The sequence below is a fragment of the Pinus tabuliformis genome, chromosome Q (assembly GCF_031772625.1).
Source record: "Pinus tabuliformis cultivar Carrire ecotype Pingquan chromosome Q, CPIR1, whole genome shotgun sequence".
NCBI classification, from domain to species: domain Eukaryota; kingdom Viridiplantae; phylum Streptophyta; class Pinopsida; order Pinales; family Pinaceae; genus Pinus; species Pinus tabuliformis.
In genome coordinates this window covers 1336744117-1336763951 of record NC_142296.1, presented here as the reverse complement: position 1 = coordinate 1336763951, position 19835 = coordinate 1336744117, and the positions used below count along the sequence as shown (strand labels likewise).

General features: G+C 34.2%; 1 protein-coding gene across 1 annotated transcript; it reads left to right on the top strand.

Moving 5' to 3' along the window:
• The first annotated feature begins 12849 nt into the window (after window positions 1-12849).
• Window positions 12850-15207, top strand: LOC149224788 (protein GRAVITROPIC IN THE LIGHT 1-like). The gene has a single exon (XM_089386259.1). The coding sequence runs from the start codon at window positions 13238-13240 to the stop codon at window positions 14759-14761; it is 1524 nt and encodes a 507-aa protein (XP_089242385.1). The 5' UTR covers window positions 12850-13237; the 3' UTR covers window positions 14762-15207.
• The last annotated feature ends 4628 nt before the right edge of the window (window positions 15208-19835 follow it).

The following is a 19835-nucleotide window of genomic DNA, read 5'->3' as shown; positions in this document are numbered from 1 at the left end:
CCCAAGAGGGCTCGATGGATTAGGGTTTTAGGCTAGGTACAAAGTGAAAAGGGTTTTGTTTTTTTTATTGGGTTGTTGTATGAGGATTAGGTCAAAAACTAGGTCAATGCAAATGAGATATGATTGCAGACATTCAAAGGGGCAGGGTAGACAAAAAACCTAACACTTAAGGGTATTTGTGTGGGATGAATTAGACTGATGAGGAGCTAGGAAAAGCATGAAAACACATGAATTTTTCCTAAACTGAAGAAATGATTATAGACTATGAAAGTTTCCCCAAAACAGAGCATGAAAACTCATGAATTTTGTTCATCAACTTGAAAACTATCACAAAATAGACATGAAATGATTGCTGGAATAAACAACACATTCAAACATATGAGACAATAGAAGAAACAATGCTAAATTTTCATACCACAAGTATCCCAACGAAATAGTTGCAGCTCATCTATTTAAACTAGCCAAATTCTAATACAATAATGTCTCTTGATCAAAAGCCAAACATCCAACTCATTCCAACTTGTGAAATTAGTCAAGAAATGATATATATAGCCATCAAACAACTTCTCTCATCCTTAGGGGTCGAATCCATGAGCTAAGGCGTTGTTCCACCAAAATCTGAACTGAAACCTAGAGTGTAGTGAGGTCAAACTAACTCATCCCTCACTTTTTGGAAACTGATTCATTACATCACAAAAAGAGTTTTCACCTAATGCATTCACCCTAGGTAACTTTAAAACATAATTATTACATTTACATCCATCATAATTGTTAAGGTGAAACTGTCAAAACTGAGAAAATTTACAAAATGATGAAACTCAGAAAATTTGTGTGAAAAGCGCAGTGCCACTGTCCTAAGTGTAGCACGAACTTCATCTCCATGTTTGAGGGGGTTCTCGATGTCCAAATTGAGCCCATGATAGCTCATTGGAAAGCTTGTCCTGTTTAGTTTCCATATCTACCTTTATTTTCCAAAATGGTCAATTTTTGATCCTCCAAAAGTTGATTCTCCCAAGACTGGTAAAAAGTGTAGCACCAACCTCCAAAACAGGGCAGAAACATGATTTTTTGGGTGTTTTTTGACCCTTTGACTGCCCAGTTGACCCAAAAAAGCTTAGAAAAGTGGTTTTACTGACTGTATTTGGCCTTATGAATCCAATGGTGGTGGCCATTTTGCATTTGGAAGCCTCTAGGAAAAGCCCCACGCTTTAGTAGTGTGGCTAGTGCAAAAACTGCCAAAAATGCAAAAAACTCCGAAATTTTCAAAATTGCTCAAAATTATTCAAAATTTGATTTGTGGAAGGCTGATGAGGTATTTTAGGCAATGAGTGATGCCTCTTTAAGGATTTCAATCTTGTCTTCCTTCTTTTTCTTGGATAAGGTTTCAAGTCTTGTTTTGACCTTTTAGAGCTTGGACCTTGCAATTTGATTTTTCTTGAAGTAATGTTTGGCCATCTTTATTTGTAAATCATTGTCCCTCTTTGAATTCTTCAAGAGCTTCTCAAGATGCTCATTTACCCTTTCAACCCAATATTCTTGATCCTCATTGATCATGACGGCAAATTGTTCATTCAAAGTGTTGCCTCCTCTGTTCTTTGTCCTCTTCTACTTGTCTATCCTCCTCTTCTTGTTTATCCTCCTCTTCCACATAATCTTTGTCTTCCTTCATAGTGTTTGGTTAAGAAACCCTAGGGATAAGGTAGGTGGGAATGGGAAGTGGAAATAAGTCTAGGGAATAGGGATAGGGCTATAAAAATTTGAGGAGATGAGGGGAGGGATTATGGAGCCATGGGAGGTGATAGGAGGCAAAAATTTCAAGGGAGTTGGGAATGATAATTAAATTATGGGTTTATGGTAGAGGCTGCCTAGGAATTTTGGAAACCTAGGTCTTAGGGTTTTATGGGAAAAGGGTTTAGGGACTAAAAAATGATAGTGTAGGGGTAGGGATGGGTTTAATAGTGATGTAGGAATGTGTTTTAGGGTCTATGGGCAACAAATTTAGGATAGAGATGGATTTAGGGTTTTATCAGTTGCCCAAGTGCCAATTTTGCTTAGGAACCAAAACACTAAAAAAAATTGTTGTTTAGGAGTGCAAAGAGGTGGAAAATTTGTGTGACCTACTTGGTAGAAGAGGAAACAATACATTGTTGAAGTTTTGAGAGAATTTGGAGGTGTTTTGGTGCTCTCGGAGCTTACTAGTCAAAATCGCAGTGCCTTGCCCAGAAGCACAGCGCCTGTGTTAAAAAAGGCAGCGACCACTGCTCTAAATGCAACGCCTCCCTCCTAAGCGCAGCGCTGACTTTAAATCAACTTTTGAGTGCATGCCCAAAGTACAAATTGAGCTCATGATAGCTCGTTTGAAAGGTCTCTCTCTTGGATATATAATGGACCTATCAAGCACTGAAAATGATCAAGTATAGCCCCTCAAAAATAAATTCTCCCAAGACTGGTAAAAAAGTGCAGAATGGGGGTGCAAAAATGCAGTGTGCTCTTGCAGGCAACTTTTGGAGGCCTTCCTCAACTCCAAATTGAGCTCATGATAGCTCATTGGAAAGCTCTTCCAGTCTAGTTATCATTTGACTTTGACATTTTGATGCTTGGCATGTGGAACTCTGAGTTGGTAGCTTGGGAGTCATGAACTTATTACAAATTGAATAACATAAAATTACATAGTGAAAATATAAAAATTTACATTTGAACTCAAAATTACATGATGAAATAAGCATTTCTCTTTACAAATCATCTTCACATGGTGAAGAGATGTTATTTGATCACCCTTTACTTGCTGGTATTATGCAATGGAATGGAGTTTTATTGGAATCCTGGAAACCCTAATGAGCTAATGAAACTTTGAAAAATCCTAAAAGACCTAATGAGACATTGAAGGACTGAATTTCAAGATGACATGATGACCTCATGATTGATACAAATGGCATGATAAAATCAACTTTATGGATGATGTACAGTCAACAAAATATGAAACTATGCTAGCAAGTAATCACATTTAAGGAAGAGTGATGTTTTTGGACTAGGATTACCATCAGTGAGTAAATTTTTGAATGAGGACCTAGGTGGAATGACAAAAAAATTTGAGCGAGACTCTAATATAAATATGAAAAGAGGATTTTTGATCACTAATGGCAGTATGCAAACACTGACACTAACAATAATTGTAATGTATTAAGTTTGAAAAACATAGACTTGAAAGTAGAGATATGATTTTTTATTATTTATGAATACACTAAATTGTTTTTTTATTTTTATTTTTTATCGAAATTTGAATAAAACTGATAAAAATATATAAACCATTTTTTTTTCAATAAAGTATCTAGAATTGTCTATTTTATAATAGACTTCCAATTTTTTTATGGCAGACCTTGACTAGAGCATTAATTTTTTAATTTATAATAATTATAGTTAATTATAATTATAGTTATAATTTATAATAATTTTTTAATTTATAATAATTATAGTTATTTTTATGTTATTATTTTTAATAGTATAAAAATAATATCGTCTAGACAAAAATTTGGACACGACAACTAAATATGGCCAGTATCATGCAAACCATAATTTCGACACAATAGGCATGGTCGTTCGGTCTTTAGATGGATTACAAAAATATAATGTTATATAATGTTTAGATTTTCTTGAAATTTGAGTTAAGATGTATGTAACTAGACGTTTAAAGTAACAATAATCCATATGAACATTTAGATGATTGTCTTTTGTTATTATATCTAGCATGGTATAACGCATATGCATTCATTGCTTGGTATTAGTTTGTCTTTGACCAAAAATGTGTTATGCTTATCCATAGTTTAAGATTAGGAATTCAATTTTTATTATTATTTGTTATTATTGAAATTTATTTATTTGAGAGGTAATTGGTTGAGGTCTTATTATGGGTTGTTTAGTAACTTCCATTTCTATTAGCTACTAATTTTTTGTTTTTAGTTTTATTTCCTTTTTATTTAACTTTTTGATTTTTTCTTTTTCTTTTTTCTACTATTTCTATTTTTATGAATTATAATTTTTCCACAATATTTTCAATTTAAGGTGACTTATTATTATATTAAAAACATATTTTAATAAATTTAAGTATAGACAATTATATATATATATATTTTAATATAAACAATATTAATTAATTTTGGGTAATGCCATTCAATAATATAATATTTTATTAGTTGTTTTATTTTTGTGATGAAATCTTTATCTTTGTTATTTTTTGTTTTCTTAAAACTATATTTAAGTTAAACTAGTACTAACTGCTATGTAATTTTTGTTAATCTAAATTTTACAGTGAAGAATACCATGTAAATTAATTTTGGCCTTCTTGTGAAACTAAATAAAATAATAATTTATTTGATTAGTTAAAACGAAAAATCTTCTTAACTAATTAATTAAAAAGCAAAAATATTTTATTAATATAAAAGAAATGGAAAAAAAATCATTGGTATCCATGTCAAACTAATATCAATAGTAAAAACAATAACTATAACTATAGTCTCCGCAGCCCCCAAGGGGCATGGACTAAAAGGAAAGGAATTGAGGACGTTTTAAATTAATGTGAGTACATTGAGTAGATATGAGAAACCACTTTTTGGTCATTAAATAATCAATACCTTGTAAAGGACAACAGCCTGCGAGGCACATGTTGCATAGAGCCCCTCAAATATTATTTATTTCAACATTTTCATTATACAATAATTTTAAATAAAATTGACCGTTATTGTTGTGTCATTCAAGATACATAAAGAAAAAGGGCCACAACATATATTTTGATCTTAATCCATAACCAAAGATAATATATGATCTTAATCCATAACCAAAGATATCTTATGTAATTCCATAACATAAGATATAATAACATCATGTAATTCTAATCGCAAATTAATTTATCATTAGCATGTGGTCATGGAAAGGATACAAATAATCTTGGCTACAAATCATTTATACCTTAAATAAAAATTAAGGTAAAAATTATACCTAATAGACCTGTAAACTTAGATCAATGTAAAATGAACCTGTAAACCTGGACCAATGTAAAATGAAAATATATTAACACATGGAACTTAATCAACTTAATATATCTTATAAAACAACCACAATCAACTTAAACCCCAACTTATGTGAAATATCATATATAAAATGAAATACACTAACCCACATTGACCTCTAACTAACTTAATATATCTTATAAAACAACCACAACCACCTTAATATATCTTATAAAAAAGCCACAACCAATGTGAAATATCATATAAACTTGTTACCTAAATTGAACATGTCTTATTAATTCTTAACTACCACAACCAATGTGGAATATTATGTGAGTTTGGTATTACTTTTGGGTACAAGTTTACCCAAAAGTAATATATAAAATTATTTTGAATATCCATATTTAAAATGGAGTATATTTAATTATTGGCATTTAAAATGTGATATTAATTAGGTTTGAAAATGAAAGAGAATATTTTCATATTAATTAAGAAGCCTTTATGGAACCTAAGGTAATCCTATCACAATAAAGAAGCTTGACAAAAGTCTACCAGAATTATGTCGTATATATATTTTATTTTTTTGTAAGTTTGGTAGAACTTTTTCATTTATATTCATCAAAAAGTAGGTTACAACCATATTCAAGGAGTTCAGTGACCTCAACCTGCCTATTGAGAAACCATCTACAAGCTAAAAAATTGTACCATAATAACCTAACCAATATATTTACCATATAGATTTAAACAAAATTGAAACCAAACAGAGTCAAGCATATTGCTATTCATCAGAGGAATCCACTGGAGTTGGATCCTTCACACTTGAACCTGGTAATTCAGATTGAGGAAGACACGAAATGTGTTTCTCAATGCAACTGAGGCATACGTTCTATTGTTGAATTTGGAACTAGATAAGTTGAAATTCCTTTTGGATTTCCTGAAGACCAAGATCAGACTTAACAGAGCTAGCTGGAGGGTTCATTATGGCCTTGGCCACAATGTTCTTCATCAACCAATAAAGGTGAATGGTTTGCTTGTATTGAGAAGTATGACCTCTGGAATGACTAGGGTCGGGGACCAGGTCTCTCCAATCTTCCACTTGAAACTTTGCTTCTACCTATTAATTAAGTTCTATTTCCCAATTTGAAATTAGCTGCCGAAACTAAGAAGGGGTACTTGTCTGATAGGAGCAGGCTGCAGTTTGGATTACCAGTGTAGCTAATTTACGACCTATTTCCGTAGCTAGTGAGCCTGAGATTGACCATTGTCTTCTTGCTCCCCCGCATGCCTTCCCCAACCCCGAACACCTCTACCAAAAGAGCTAGAACTGGAGGAAGGACGAACGATGATGCTTCTCAACAAAACAATGGATATGACGAAAACCATGGAACAAGTTGCCCAGACCTCGAGCTTAGAGTAGCATGACAACTTGGGGTCCCGACAATTGTAGTGACAGTAAAGACCTGGTAAATTATCACAACGTAGAGGCATTGAATATCTAATGTTAGGCTTGAACCCGATAATTAACCTAAGAGTGAGATGGGTCTGCCACCCACGACATGGAGCAACATACCTAGGCTCCCCGAGCCCACTTAAGACTGAACATAGAGGTAAAACAAGATGGGTTTACCACCCAAGGCAAGGAACAACATGCCCTGGCTCCCCGAGCCCGTTTCCAACCAGACATAAAGGTAAAACAAGAGGAGCCAAACATAGGAAATTCTGAATCTTCCACACTATCAGAGACATCGAATGGAGTAAACAACTAGCTCAGACAAACAAGCATGAAACATCCAGAGAACTACAATCTAGAGAGATGTAGTACATTCCCATGTGAGCTAATAAAATACTAAAGAGAACAAAGACAGTGATATAGAAAGCAGACAACACAAAGTAAAACCCGACGGAAGCTTTCCATAATTTGCGACATATATTCCAATTTCATGTAGAGACCATTTTATAAATATTTCCCCATAAGATCTGTGAAACGGGAGAATAGGTTGCATATAGTTGGCGATGAAGATGACAAAGATAAATAACATACCGGGTGGATTTGGACATGAGATTGAGGGAACCAACAACACCGGGGTAACCAACCTACAAATTCTTCCTCTCGAATGACCACGAGCGATCCAGGAGCACTATACCAATACTAAATACTGAAACCAGAAACCGAACACTTGAGAACGAGGAGTGGAAAACCCTTAACACCTGTAAGGAGGTATCACTATGGCCCCTTTCGTCTTTATTAATTGTTGGCATGTGCGCTGCCACCATACCTTTGTTACCAAGCATGTGAGGGTTGTGGGTAAGCCACCCTCCGACCCTTACATCTTTCAACTTACACATGGCCCAGATCCTGACGAGATCCAGTTGTTGGCTCACACCCCAATAAGGGAATATTTTTTTATTATTATTTAATGATTATTAAGATGATAATGTGGATGTTTTATAAATTTATTTTTTAAAGTTATATTAAAAATATAATAAATTTTAAAATTAAAGTGTTAAATATAAATAATATTTTATACATTATTTTGATTTTATAATTATAATAATTTATTTATTTTTTGTTTGTTTGTAAGCTTGGTATGTCCTTTCTATTATTTTCTACTAAAAAGAAGCAGGTTACATCCATATTTCATATGATTGGGTGGCCTTAACCTACCCATTGGGAAATCAAGTATGTTGGGCACCTAACAGCGTGACAAACCATCCAAAAACAAAATATTATGAATCTAGCCAACCACGCTAAATACGTCTCAGTGTCCTTATACTTCCTACAATCTAGATAACTATAAACATAACTCACAACATTTTGAAAAGTATGAAATTGCTGCATACAACTTCTAAAACAAGGGGTACACCAACACACTATTCATCTTCAGCTGAGTCAACATGAGTAGTGTCCTTCACACTGGAGCCTTGCAGCTCAGTGTGAGGGATGCATGGGATATGCCACTCGATGCGACTAAGGCGACCATTTGGTGTTGCAGTTGGAATTGGATCTTCTGAAACTCCTTACTATAATCTGGGTACCCATGGGATGATGTAGGCATGCCTATTGGGAACTTCTCCAGACCTTTAGCTGGAAGGATCTTCATCATCCAATATAAGTGAACTGTTTACTTGTATTACGTGGATCTTCCTCAAGTATGTCCGAGGCCTAGCACCAAAGTTTTCCAATCTTCCAAATCGATTTCCGGATTTTTTATTTTCTGATTGATATCCTCTTCTCATTCTGCAATGAGTTGTCTGACCGATGAAAAAATTCTCGAATGGTAGGTCTAGGATGCTTCGTTAATGATCTGGGAGGCCAGCTTATGCCCACGCACTGCCCCCTGATGAACTAGGCTAACTAGTCACAAGGGACGATAACTTCTATTTACCTCGGCTGTGGGTTCCCCGAACAGTCTTTCCTTTGCCAGAGGTGGCACAATCCATTTTGTTGATGAAATTACAAGGTGGATCATTGACTGACTGTATGTGTGGAAGCAGGCCTGAACATAGTTTATGCTTAGAGGCAAGAAGCTGTCGGGGGTCGCTCTAGACCAGGGAATCTGCCAACAAAATCATATAAGAGGTTGAGAACGGAAATAGGAGCCAAATCAAGTGCATGTTGTCAATAGGCAACCAACAGGGAACCAAGGCCTTGAGCCACACATTATTCCAACTGTGCCCACTAAGTCCAGGCCTGTAATTACAAACATAATTTTCCATTGACCAAAACCCTGAAGGTTCTAGGCCGAGCCCACATATATTCATTTCAAACAAAAATCCTATGTGTCGGAGGTAGAGAGAGTCACAAAACCCTGAGCGACCCATAGGTCATACCCCACACAAACCCATGCACGATAACAAAATTCCATAGACCATTGACATAGGAACACAGTAAACACGAGACTCTTCACACAGATCTAACCCAACCATGAAGAATTCTAGAGATATCTCCTTCTACACCCACTAATTTAACACATTACCATTCGTTCCCGAGACCGGCAAACAAATACGACGATCCATAGAAGTAGGGATAAAGGAACTGGGACTGAAAACATACCCATAACAGGAACCTTGAACTAAAAGAAATTGAATTAACACCTGGTGTAGCTTCTCGATGGATGCCTTCCCTAGGACAATGAGTATCTTAGACCAGATCCAAATAAAATGGAGCGCACAATCAAGAAACTTACCAAACTTGGCGAGGGAGAAACTGAAAGCCACCACCTTGTTAATGTCTCTGCCACCTTCAAAGTCGACGTTAAAACTCTACATGTGCATCGCCACCTTTCCATATACTTCGTGCATATGGAAAATAGCATAAAATTACCTCGAAATTTCCATATTAAATAATGGACAAAAATGTACCCATAAAATCCAACTCACACCTCAACCAAAAAATAATTTAAATTATTTTTTAAATATTTTTATTTTATAAATTTAATTTTTAAAATTATATTAAAACACTTATTTTTTAAATATAAATAAAAATTTATACAATTATTTTATACCATTTATATTTAAAATTCTTTAAACATATATATCAAATTATTCATAATATATACCTAATATTGTTGAATTATTTTTAACTCAAAATTATTATGCATTTAAAATTATTCATAATATATCATTGCAAGAGAAGACATTTCATTCAAAAATAAACTTCTGTTTTTACATAAACTTGAATACATTTAATATGTTATAAACTATCTATATATATTTTAAAATGATTTAATGTATAATATTAAAAAAACATTTTTATAAAACTTTGGTTAAAAAAGGCATCATAAAACTAAAAAAAATGCCTAACCTAAAGTATTTTCACGTAAGGAGAAGCCTCCATGGAACCTATGAACTTAAGGAGAAACCTCCATGGAAACTATGACAACCATTTATGACCATCTATTTAAGGAAGCAACATATAAGTAACCTACACTTATTTAATATAAATATTTATATAAAGTTGTGATAATTTTGTTTTAGGTTGATTTTATTAAGTAAATATGATTTGTACTTTAATTGTTATGTGTATGATACGTGATTGGAAGAGGTGACTTTTGGTTTTTAAATAAAGAATAGTAATATTAAATTTTGAATGGTTGTTTCCCTTCAAAGGGATCATTAGCTCAAGCGAGCATGATATTTCACTAAAAATAATTTGTTTGATCTTGTAACTAATTCTTTAATAGTCACTAAAATTGGATGACAAAAAAAGTTAGAATTCTCATCAATCTAATGCTAGAATTTAATTCCGATGATATAGGTGGATTTAGAATTAGGTAAAACCACAAGTGGCGTTGTCTCACCATACACAAACATCACTAGCTCAAGCGAGCATGATATTTCACTAAAAATAATTTGTTTGATCTTGTAACTAATTCCTTAATAGTCACTAAAATTGGATGACAAAAAAAGTTAGAATTCTCATCAATCTAATGCTAGAATTTAATTCCGATGATATAGGTGGATTTAGAATTAGGTAAAACCACAAGTGGCGTTGTCTCACCATACACAAACATTGGATCATGGTAGAACTCTATTAGTACTTGAAATTTTGGTCAAATGTGTCAAATTTGTGATTAGATAAAAGTCCATTTGTTAGAAGATTAACATACTCCCACTCAAATCAATGACAATTAAAATATCATTTTACTTATAAACTATGTTTACCACATAATTGTTAAATAAATGAATTAACATTTTTTTCAAGGAAGCCTTTTCTTTGGGTACTAGCCCATGATCCATGGATGGTAAACAAGGTAAATTGTTGACCTTGATTACAGAACCTAACTCAAGGGAATCAAGAGATTTGAACCCATGACCTCCTCGATTTTGAGGGAGAGATATGTTTAGAGCCTGATCATTTGAGCTAACCCTCGATACTATATAAATTAACAATACTAACACTCTTTTTGTTTACAAGAAATAGTGGTGGATTTGTATTATGTTAGCAAAATTTTCATCATAGTGGATGTTATAGAAGTACAATAGCTAGGAGCATCACTTGAAAAGAACCCTACCCAAACAATAGGCTCAATGATTTCAACAGTTAGTTTTGAGGAGTAGAAGACATACAATTAAGCAAAAAACCTTATAGTAGAGATCTAGAGAAACACTTCTATAACCAAGATATCAAAGCAGAGCATTAAATTGGACAAATGAAGGGAGGAGAGTCTTTGGCTAGGATTGTTGGAAAAAATTCAAGAGAAGCTTCATTGAGGTCTAGAAGAGTTGTGTTCGCCATTGATGAGCAGGCACAACTTAATATCCACAGAGAGGAGTATCATTAGAAAAATTGTTGATGACTCGCACTAAATTCCAACAAAAATCCCCTTATCACCTCAATTTTGTCTTGGACTTAGCGAATAAATCCCTATGTTGTATTAAAATCTCCATTGGCATTTATAATCTAGCTTCTAAGTTGGCCAATTAGATGTGTAGAGTGTAAGAGGAAGAACAAAGATCTACAATATCAGCTTCATGTTGCACTATTGCAATCTTAAATAACAAAGAGGTTGCAAATTGCATGACAACAAAGTAGGTTGGAGTGGGACAAACCGTAGGAAGAAGAGGTCATGGATGATTGAGGACAACAAAGAACAAACAAATTAGGCTGGCAACATGAGTGGATAATGGTAAAATTGAAATGCTGAGAGACTTAAACAATTGCAAACACTAAATACCTGTACCCCCTTGTATAGAACCCACATTGGGCCATAATTGATCATTTGGACAACTATGGCCTTCCTCACCTATAAAATCCCACCTCAATATACATCGTAATGCGGGGATGGTATTTGACATGAGGCAAGGAATGATGGAGGTATAAGGGGTGATGGTATTCCTACAAGAGGCGAGACAAATTAAATGGAGGTCTAGTCATGTAATTGGGAAAGGGGGAACATTGCCCATTGATCACTTGAACCCCAACATTTTCAAGGAGGGATTCATTAGCTTGCAAATCAATAAAAGAGTTAGTTGGCTGGGGTTGTGAAAAGAGGCAATCTTAGAGAAAGATGAGAAGTATAGATAAATACATAGGAAAATGAAATGCAACAAGGCATCAGAAAGATTAGTGCACAACCACAAAGGGGGAATAATATTTTTATAGTTTCCCATGATATTTCACTTATAGTTTCCCATGATATTTCACACCCTAAGGAAATAGATCACTTTAACACCAAAAAAAACATAAATTTAAATTTGATTGTTAAAAGCTATTCCAAGATTCTAATAGTATATCATTTCATTTAAATATTTTCTTTTAAATTATAAATGAATCTACCCTTCCCATTCTTACCAACCTTAACAATGCTAACCTACTAAATTTAAAAATTAAATATTAATATAATATTAAAATTTAACTTGATAATATGCTATTTTAAACCATAGATAATATTATATATAATAATATTATTAACTTACATTTAATTGAAAACACTAAAATTAATATAAAATAAAATTTCAAAGTGAAAATAGACTAAAATGTAAAATAAAATTTCAAAGTGAAAATAGACTAAAATGTTACATAATAACCATAAATGGGTGTGGACTATTCCTTTAAACTACTTTTATTTATTTATCTAAAAATTTGTCTTTTAGGTAAATAAAGAAAACTATGTAAGGCTAAAAAGTATTCAACCACCCACCAATAAATAATTCTACATAACCTAATTTTCTAACTCCATTTACTAATAGCAACCAATAATATATATACCTTTACTAATTTAATTAAACAAAATCACAGACTTTAAATATAACAACCACACATTTATACTCAAAACTTCCCAAAAAAAGACAACTACTTCAATATCAACAGCCTGGAACTAGACAAAAATTAACTTCAAAATCAACCAGCTGAACCAAAGCGGTATGGTGTAGAACAATCTATACTTAAGTGAAATGCTCTACAAGTTCCACCTCTCCATCGTTTTTCCAGCATCTACACCCGTCGCCTCCCATGTCACTTTAACTCAAAACGTACTGCCGACTTTGACAAAAGAAACGAACCAGGAATAAGCCCTCTTGCAATCCATTCCTTCCTTCCTGTCCAAGCCTCGCACTGCAAGTGGGTGCTCCATATCTGCCCCGTATTTAATGCGGATTGCAATCATCAATGGCAAAACGGGCCTGAAAAAACCCGTGATTCCTGTTGCAGAATTCTTTAAAATGGCCTCAATGCCCAGTTCATCCTAGCCCTCCACTATGAATTCTTCTTAGAATTCTCAGACCGATTAGCAATGGAGTCTCCTGTTAAAACTCCCAATATCTCCGGAATGCTTCACCGCTTTGCCCGGAGCTGCAAGTTGCGATCAATCGAGTTCCTTGCCGAGCTCAACGACTTCCCGGAAGGATACCCCAATCCCCCTTTGCTCCAACAGGACGATGGAGATGGAGCCGAGCCTAATGAAAAATCTCAACAACCCTCATCCCAATCTCATCAATCATCATTCACGAAGGTTCATTCTGTTGAGGATTCCCCCCCAAGTCCCGCGCAGGACCGTAGCGCAAACCTAAGTTCAAATAAATGGTGTGAGCCCCCAGTTTTCCCTCGAAACCCAAATGAATACGCTTCTAAAAAAGTGTCTCAACCCACATCCGCAGGGAATTTTCAAGGACCTAATTCGAATTCTGAGGCCATGGAGGCCATGGTTTCGAATCTCTTCTCTAATATCTCGGCTTTCAAGGCCGCCTATGTACAGCTACAGACTGCCCACACGCCCTTGGATGTGCACAACATCCAGGCCGCCGACAGGGCCGTCATAGCTCAGCTCCAGAAGCTCTCGGAACTCAAGCGCTGTTACAAAAATGGATGCAAGGAGGCTCCACCCGATACGCACCTGCAGGCTCAGGTCCATGAGCGCCAGTGCATGCTCAGAACATATGAGATGATGCTCAACAGGCTTGAGTCCGAGATTGAAATGAAAGACACAGAGGTTGACATGATTAGGGAACAGATTAAGAAAACTAAGGAGACGAATGCGAGATTGGAGAAGAAATTGCAGGAGCCAGAGATGGTTTTGAACACTCAGCTGTTTGTTAAAGTGCAAGAGGCATCCAAGGAAGTCCATGGATTCGCTAAGATTTTGATTAATCAGATGAAGTCTGCAGAGTGGGATTTGGATTCTGCTGCAAATTCAATCCATCCTGATATCAGGTATGCTAAGAGAACCCATAAAAAGTTCGCTTTTGAGTCCTATGTTTGCAATGGAATGTTTGGGGGTTTTGAGAATGAGGATTTTTATATAAATGGAGGGTTGTCTTCAATCATAGATCCCGAAAAACACAGGCTTGAGTGCTTTACCGAGTACCAGGACTTGAAATCTCAGGACCCTTTTGCGTTTTTGGCCTCGGCACCCCCTGATTGCCTGTTTGGGCAATTCTGTCATAAGAAGTATTTGCAGGTTGTGCATCCCAAGATGGAGGAATCCTTTTTTGGGAATCTGGACCAAAGGGACCATGTTGTCAATGGCATACATCCGAAAACGGCCTTCTATGAAGCCTTCTTGAAGCTTGCCAAGGCAATCTGGCTTGTGCACAGATTGGCATTTTCCTTTGACCCTGTTGTCAGTATATTTCAGGTTAGGAGGGGGACTGATTTTTCAGTGGTGTATATGGAGAGTGTTGTACATGGAGTGTTGTCTGGTTACGATGCTTTGGATGGGAGGCCTAAGGTGGGTTTTACTGTTATGCCGGGTTTCCGTGTCAGCAAGGCCGTGATCCAGTGCCAAGTTTATCTCACAGGCATGAAAGGCAGGGATTAGTTGGAAGGATTGGAAGGACTCTGTGTCAATCGCATGAATTAGCCTTGTTATCTAAACCCATTTGTTTGAATTTAGGTCAAAACAGAGACTGATTTACACACAGATCAGAATGCATAGAGAAGCCAGTTAGGTATTCGTTGTAGTTTTTGAGAATTTCTCATAAACTGCCCATGTAGAAAGCCTTAATATTTCAGAACATTATCTGGAAGTAAAGCCAACCTCATAATGAATGCTAATATATTTTAGGCAACAGAGTTCCTGTGGTTTTCTTCATGATCTGGTTTTCGGCATGTATAATGTTAATGTGAGGGCTTTGAGCGGAGCATAGATTCAAATTTGACAGTCGGGCCCAGTCATCAATGCGCAGAGCTTCTTTGAATATGTAGGACAGTTCCGGACAATGTTTAGCTTCAAAAGTTGCCAAGGCAACAGTTACAGTATATGAAGCTGTGCAGAATGTGTTCAAATTGTGTCTGTGACTTGAGGTGTAGAAATGAGCACTGATCTTGTTGGATCAGGAAAAATAATCTGCGATGGCTATTGACATCAGCCCTTTTTATCTATGTTAGGAGGCCACCCTTGGTGGAAATGTATCGTTTAAAATAATTATATTATGTGCAGAAGGCAGTAATTCATGACTCTCAAGATGGTGCTACAGTAAGTGAGTCTTCTGCCTGTAAACTTGAGGGCTTTCAACATTGTTTGAGATGGATACTTATGCACAGGAAGCTGATTTTTTTTCAAAAGTACTTTTCTGGGATTTTGAGCTAACAAAGCTCAGGGCTTAAACATAACCCTATGCTTATTAGACACTTACTTTCTCGCCATGGCTTCGGAGGTCCACAGCTGATCGGATTGTATACTTTTGATCAAAATTCTCAGCTGCCCACTAACTCATGTGTTGTACACCTTTGTTTCACCTAAAAAGTGAGTGGATCACCAAGGTTGCATCATCCAAACGAATGCAGTATGATCAAGCCCCTACTTCAATTAGTGTTCTCAGGAGTGGTTTATTTATGTGCGTACTCAGTACTTATATTTATTATTTTTTTTTCCTACTTTTAATGTAGCTAAGTGAAATTTGAAAATACAAGTGCAAGGGATGTCTTGGGTTAATGCGTGTTTTTAATACAAATCATACTGTAGATTGCTTATACCGATGGCTGAACAGATTTTAATTGAAAAGTGAGCAGCAGATTAAGTGCACATAAGGTCTATCTTACTCTGATACTGCACACAATTTTCCACAGTTTATCGATTATCCTAATGCCATTAGTAAAATTGCAAGGTTCATTTATGACTGCCATTTTTGTAAAACGAATCCATAACATTTAGCAATTTGGTTCAAGATCAGATAGTTTTGCTGCTTTGTCAGGTAAACTTTACAATTTGCATGTGGATGAAATAAAAGTCCACAAACTGTTTAACAAGATAATGTAATGGAACAGGATGATCCCATTATCATGCTAGAAAATTCTGATTGAATATTCATAAATATATTTGGCTCCTCTGCAGTTTTGGTACATCTTTGATATTGCATTTTAAATAATTCATTTGTGCATTTGTTTGGGACCATAGTGTGAACATAATCATTATGGACACATCTGAACAATGACATAATGTTTATGACTGCATATTAACAGTGGTAGGTGGGGCAGAGTTTACTTCTGCATCTTTTAGTTGTTTTGCTGTTCATACAAGGTGCCTTCGAGATGAAAACCCAAGAAACTTTTGCCCTACTTGCTTACTGTTGATTTTACTGGTAAGTCATGGGAGTACTGACAATTTATTTTGAAGTTCAATTTTACCATGTTACAGCGGACTTGTCATCGGTTCACTGTCTAGTCTCGTGACTGGAATGAATACATTTCTATACATGCCTGCTTATCTGACTATGCATGTCTACAATGTTTTCTAGTGTACATTTTAAAATCCAGATTAAGTCTTGATCAATTTTCGAGGTTGTCATTCTGGAAGATAACTTCATTGTATTGCATATCAATATCCAGATGATTGTCAGTCTGATTGGGACTTGCATAAATTAATGGCAACATGCCAGATGCTTGTCTCCCGGCCAGTCTAAGAAGCTTAGGTTGATACCCTGTATGCATCCAGGGATTACTCGATGTTATGATTCAGCAACGACATTAGATTAAATTGAAAAGTAGAAAGCCGATAGTGTCCTGAAGAGGAGATACTCAATAAGTGTTGTGACTGAAGATTACATCATACATATTGCTATACAGGAAGGTCTTTGTCAATCGCATCTGCGAATTTATGGTTGTACGTTTGCAAACCCCTTGACAAGACTTCTGTATAGTGATTTATGATGTGTAGCAGATTCATATTTAACCTTTTTAAGACAGTTCCATTGAAATTTGAAACGAATTTCTCAAAAATTAATTCTGCTTCTTATGTTGATGATGCCTGTTGGTTATATGAGATTTCAACTGACTATTATTTTAATGCTTGAATTATTTAAACAGTACATTATGACTGTGATTGAGATGTATTTGTACCATGTTCTATTCGAGCATTGATTTGTACATGGATTATTTGTTTTTAGTCCATTGTTGTAATTGTTTGTTTGATTTGTGTGGTCTCTACCATTTGTGTGCACCAGGGGTTTTCAAGGCGCTGAATTCATTTATGCATCAAGAATGTAATTTTCGTTTTTTTGGTTAATTTTGGTTTGATTTGTGTAGTCTCTACAATCAGTGTGCCCCAGGGGTTTGGCGCTGAATTTATTTATGCATCACAAATATGATTTAAAAAATGAAAAATTCCGAGTTTATGAGAAATTGTACTGCCAAATTCCAGCAAATAAAAACACCAAAACATAAAACATTTAGACTGTGACTTATATAAATATGGTATGGTTACTTGTGATGATATATATATTTGTAATTTCTTCTGTCTTAACGACTAATTTGTACATACATTATATATTTGACAGAGCATTGGAATAATATTTTATGGGTTCTATTTCGGTATTATTGATTTCGAGCTGTCAAGCAGTTGGAAGTGTTTGTATTTGGGCATCTTCTAAATGGTTCTATATTTCAATCTAACCGTGCCATAGATTGTGATTGTGATGTATTTGCATTTTCTTCTATTTTAATCACTAATTTGTGTATATGGATCATTTGTATGACAGCATCATTTTTTGTTTTTATAAGAACGGCCAAGGCTGTGAGACGTATTTGTACATGGGCATGTTATAAATGTGATTGAGATGTATTTGCATTTTCTTCTATTTTAACCACTAAGTTGTGTATATGGATTATTTGTATGACAGAGCATCTTTTTTTGTTTTTATAAGAACGGCCAAGCCTGTGAGACGTATTTGTATATGGGCATGTTATAAATGGTGGTTCATTGTTATTGTTAATGAGACATTTTTGTATCTTCTATTAATTTGTACCCATGGATTATCTGTATGAGAGAACATTGAAATAAATTATGGGGTTTATTTTGATTTTAAGCCGTGAAGGATTGTATAGTGGATTATCTGTATAACAGCATTGGAGTAAATTATGGCGTCTAATTTGATTTTGATTTTAATTTTGAGCTGTCAAGCAGCTTAAGAATGGCTAAGACCGTTGGAAGTATTCGGGCTATAATTTTGGTTGGTTCGTTGTGATTGAGATGTATTTGCATTTTTGTTATATTTCCATTACTAATTTGAAATGTGATTGAGAGTAATGGATTAATTTCCATTACTAATTTGTAATGTGATTGAGATGTATTTGCATTTTTGTTAATTCGTATATGGATTATTTGTACTAATTCGTATATAGATTATCCTGAGATTATTTTTATGATAGTATTGGAGTAATATTATTAGATTTATTTTGATTTTGAGGTTATATATATATATATATATATATAAAACAGAGAGATGATTAGGATTTTATAGAAATTGATTGGAATTGGCACTGGGATTAACCAATCTTGGGATATTGATGATTAGGATTTTATGGAAATTGATTGGAATTGGCACTGGGATTAACCAATCTTGGGATATTTTATAAATATATCGGAAAATATGATGGAATAATGGTTGATTATTAATATTTTATAAAAATATTGGAAATATGATGTAATAATGGATATACATAAATATTTACAAACTTTAAATTTTTATATTTACAAATTAAAAAATAACGAGGAGATTGAGATAATGATTTTACAATATATTGGAGAGATTGAGATGAGATATTTTAGGGTATTTGGATAAATATATTTTTATAAATTTTATAATAATAATGAGGAGATTGAGATAAAGATATATTAATAATATTGAGGAGATTAATAAGGAGATTAAGATGAGATATTTTTGGGTATTTTGATAAATATATTTTATTTTACAAATTTTATAATAATAATAATGAGGAGATTGAGATAAAGATATTATAATAATATTGAGGAGATTAATGAGGAGATTGAGATAAGGATATTAATAATAATGAGAAGATTCAGATAAAGATATTACAATAAGATTGAAGAGATTAATGAGGAGATTGAGATAAGGATATTAATAATAATGAGAAGATTCAGATAAAGATATTACAATAATATTGAAGAGATTAATGAGGGATTGAGGTAGGATATTAATAATAATGAGAAGATTGAGATAAAGATATTACAATAATATTGAAGAGATTAATGAGGAGACTGAGATAAGGATATTATGATAATTTTGAGAGATTAAGATGAGATTAGATATTTTTGGGTATTTAGACATACAAATTTTCATAATAATAAAGAGATTGAAATAATTTTTTATATTTACAAATTTAATAATAATGAGGAGATTGAGATGAAGATATTACAATAATATCTAAGAGATTGAAATGAAGATATTACAATAATATCTAAGAGATTGAAATGAGATTTTTTTGGTATCAGGGGAATTGGTAGATTTGTAGTTTCTTATTGATAATAAAGAGATTGAGATAAATTTTTATATTTACAAATTTAATAATAATGAGGAGATTGAGATGAGGATATTACAATAATATTAAGAGATTGAAATGAGGTTTTTTTGGTATCAAGGGAATTGGTAAAAGAG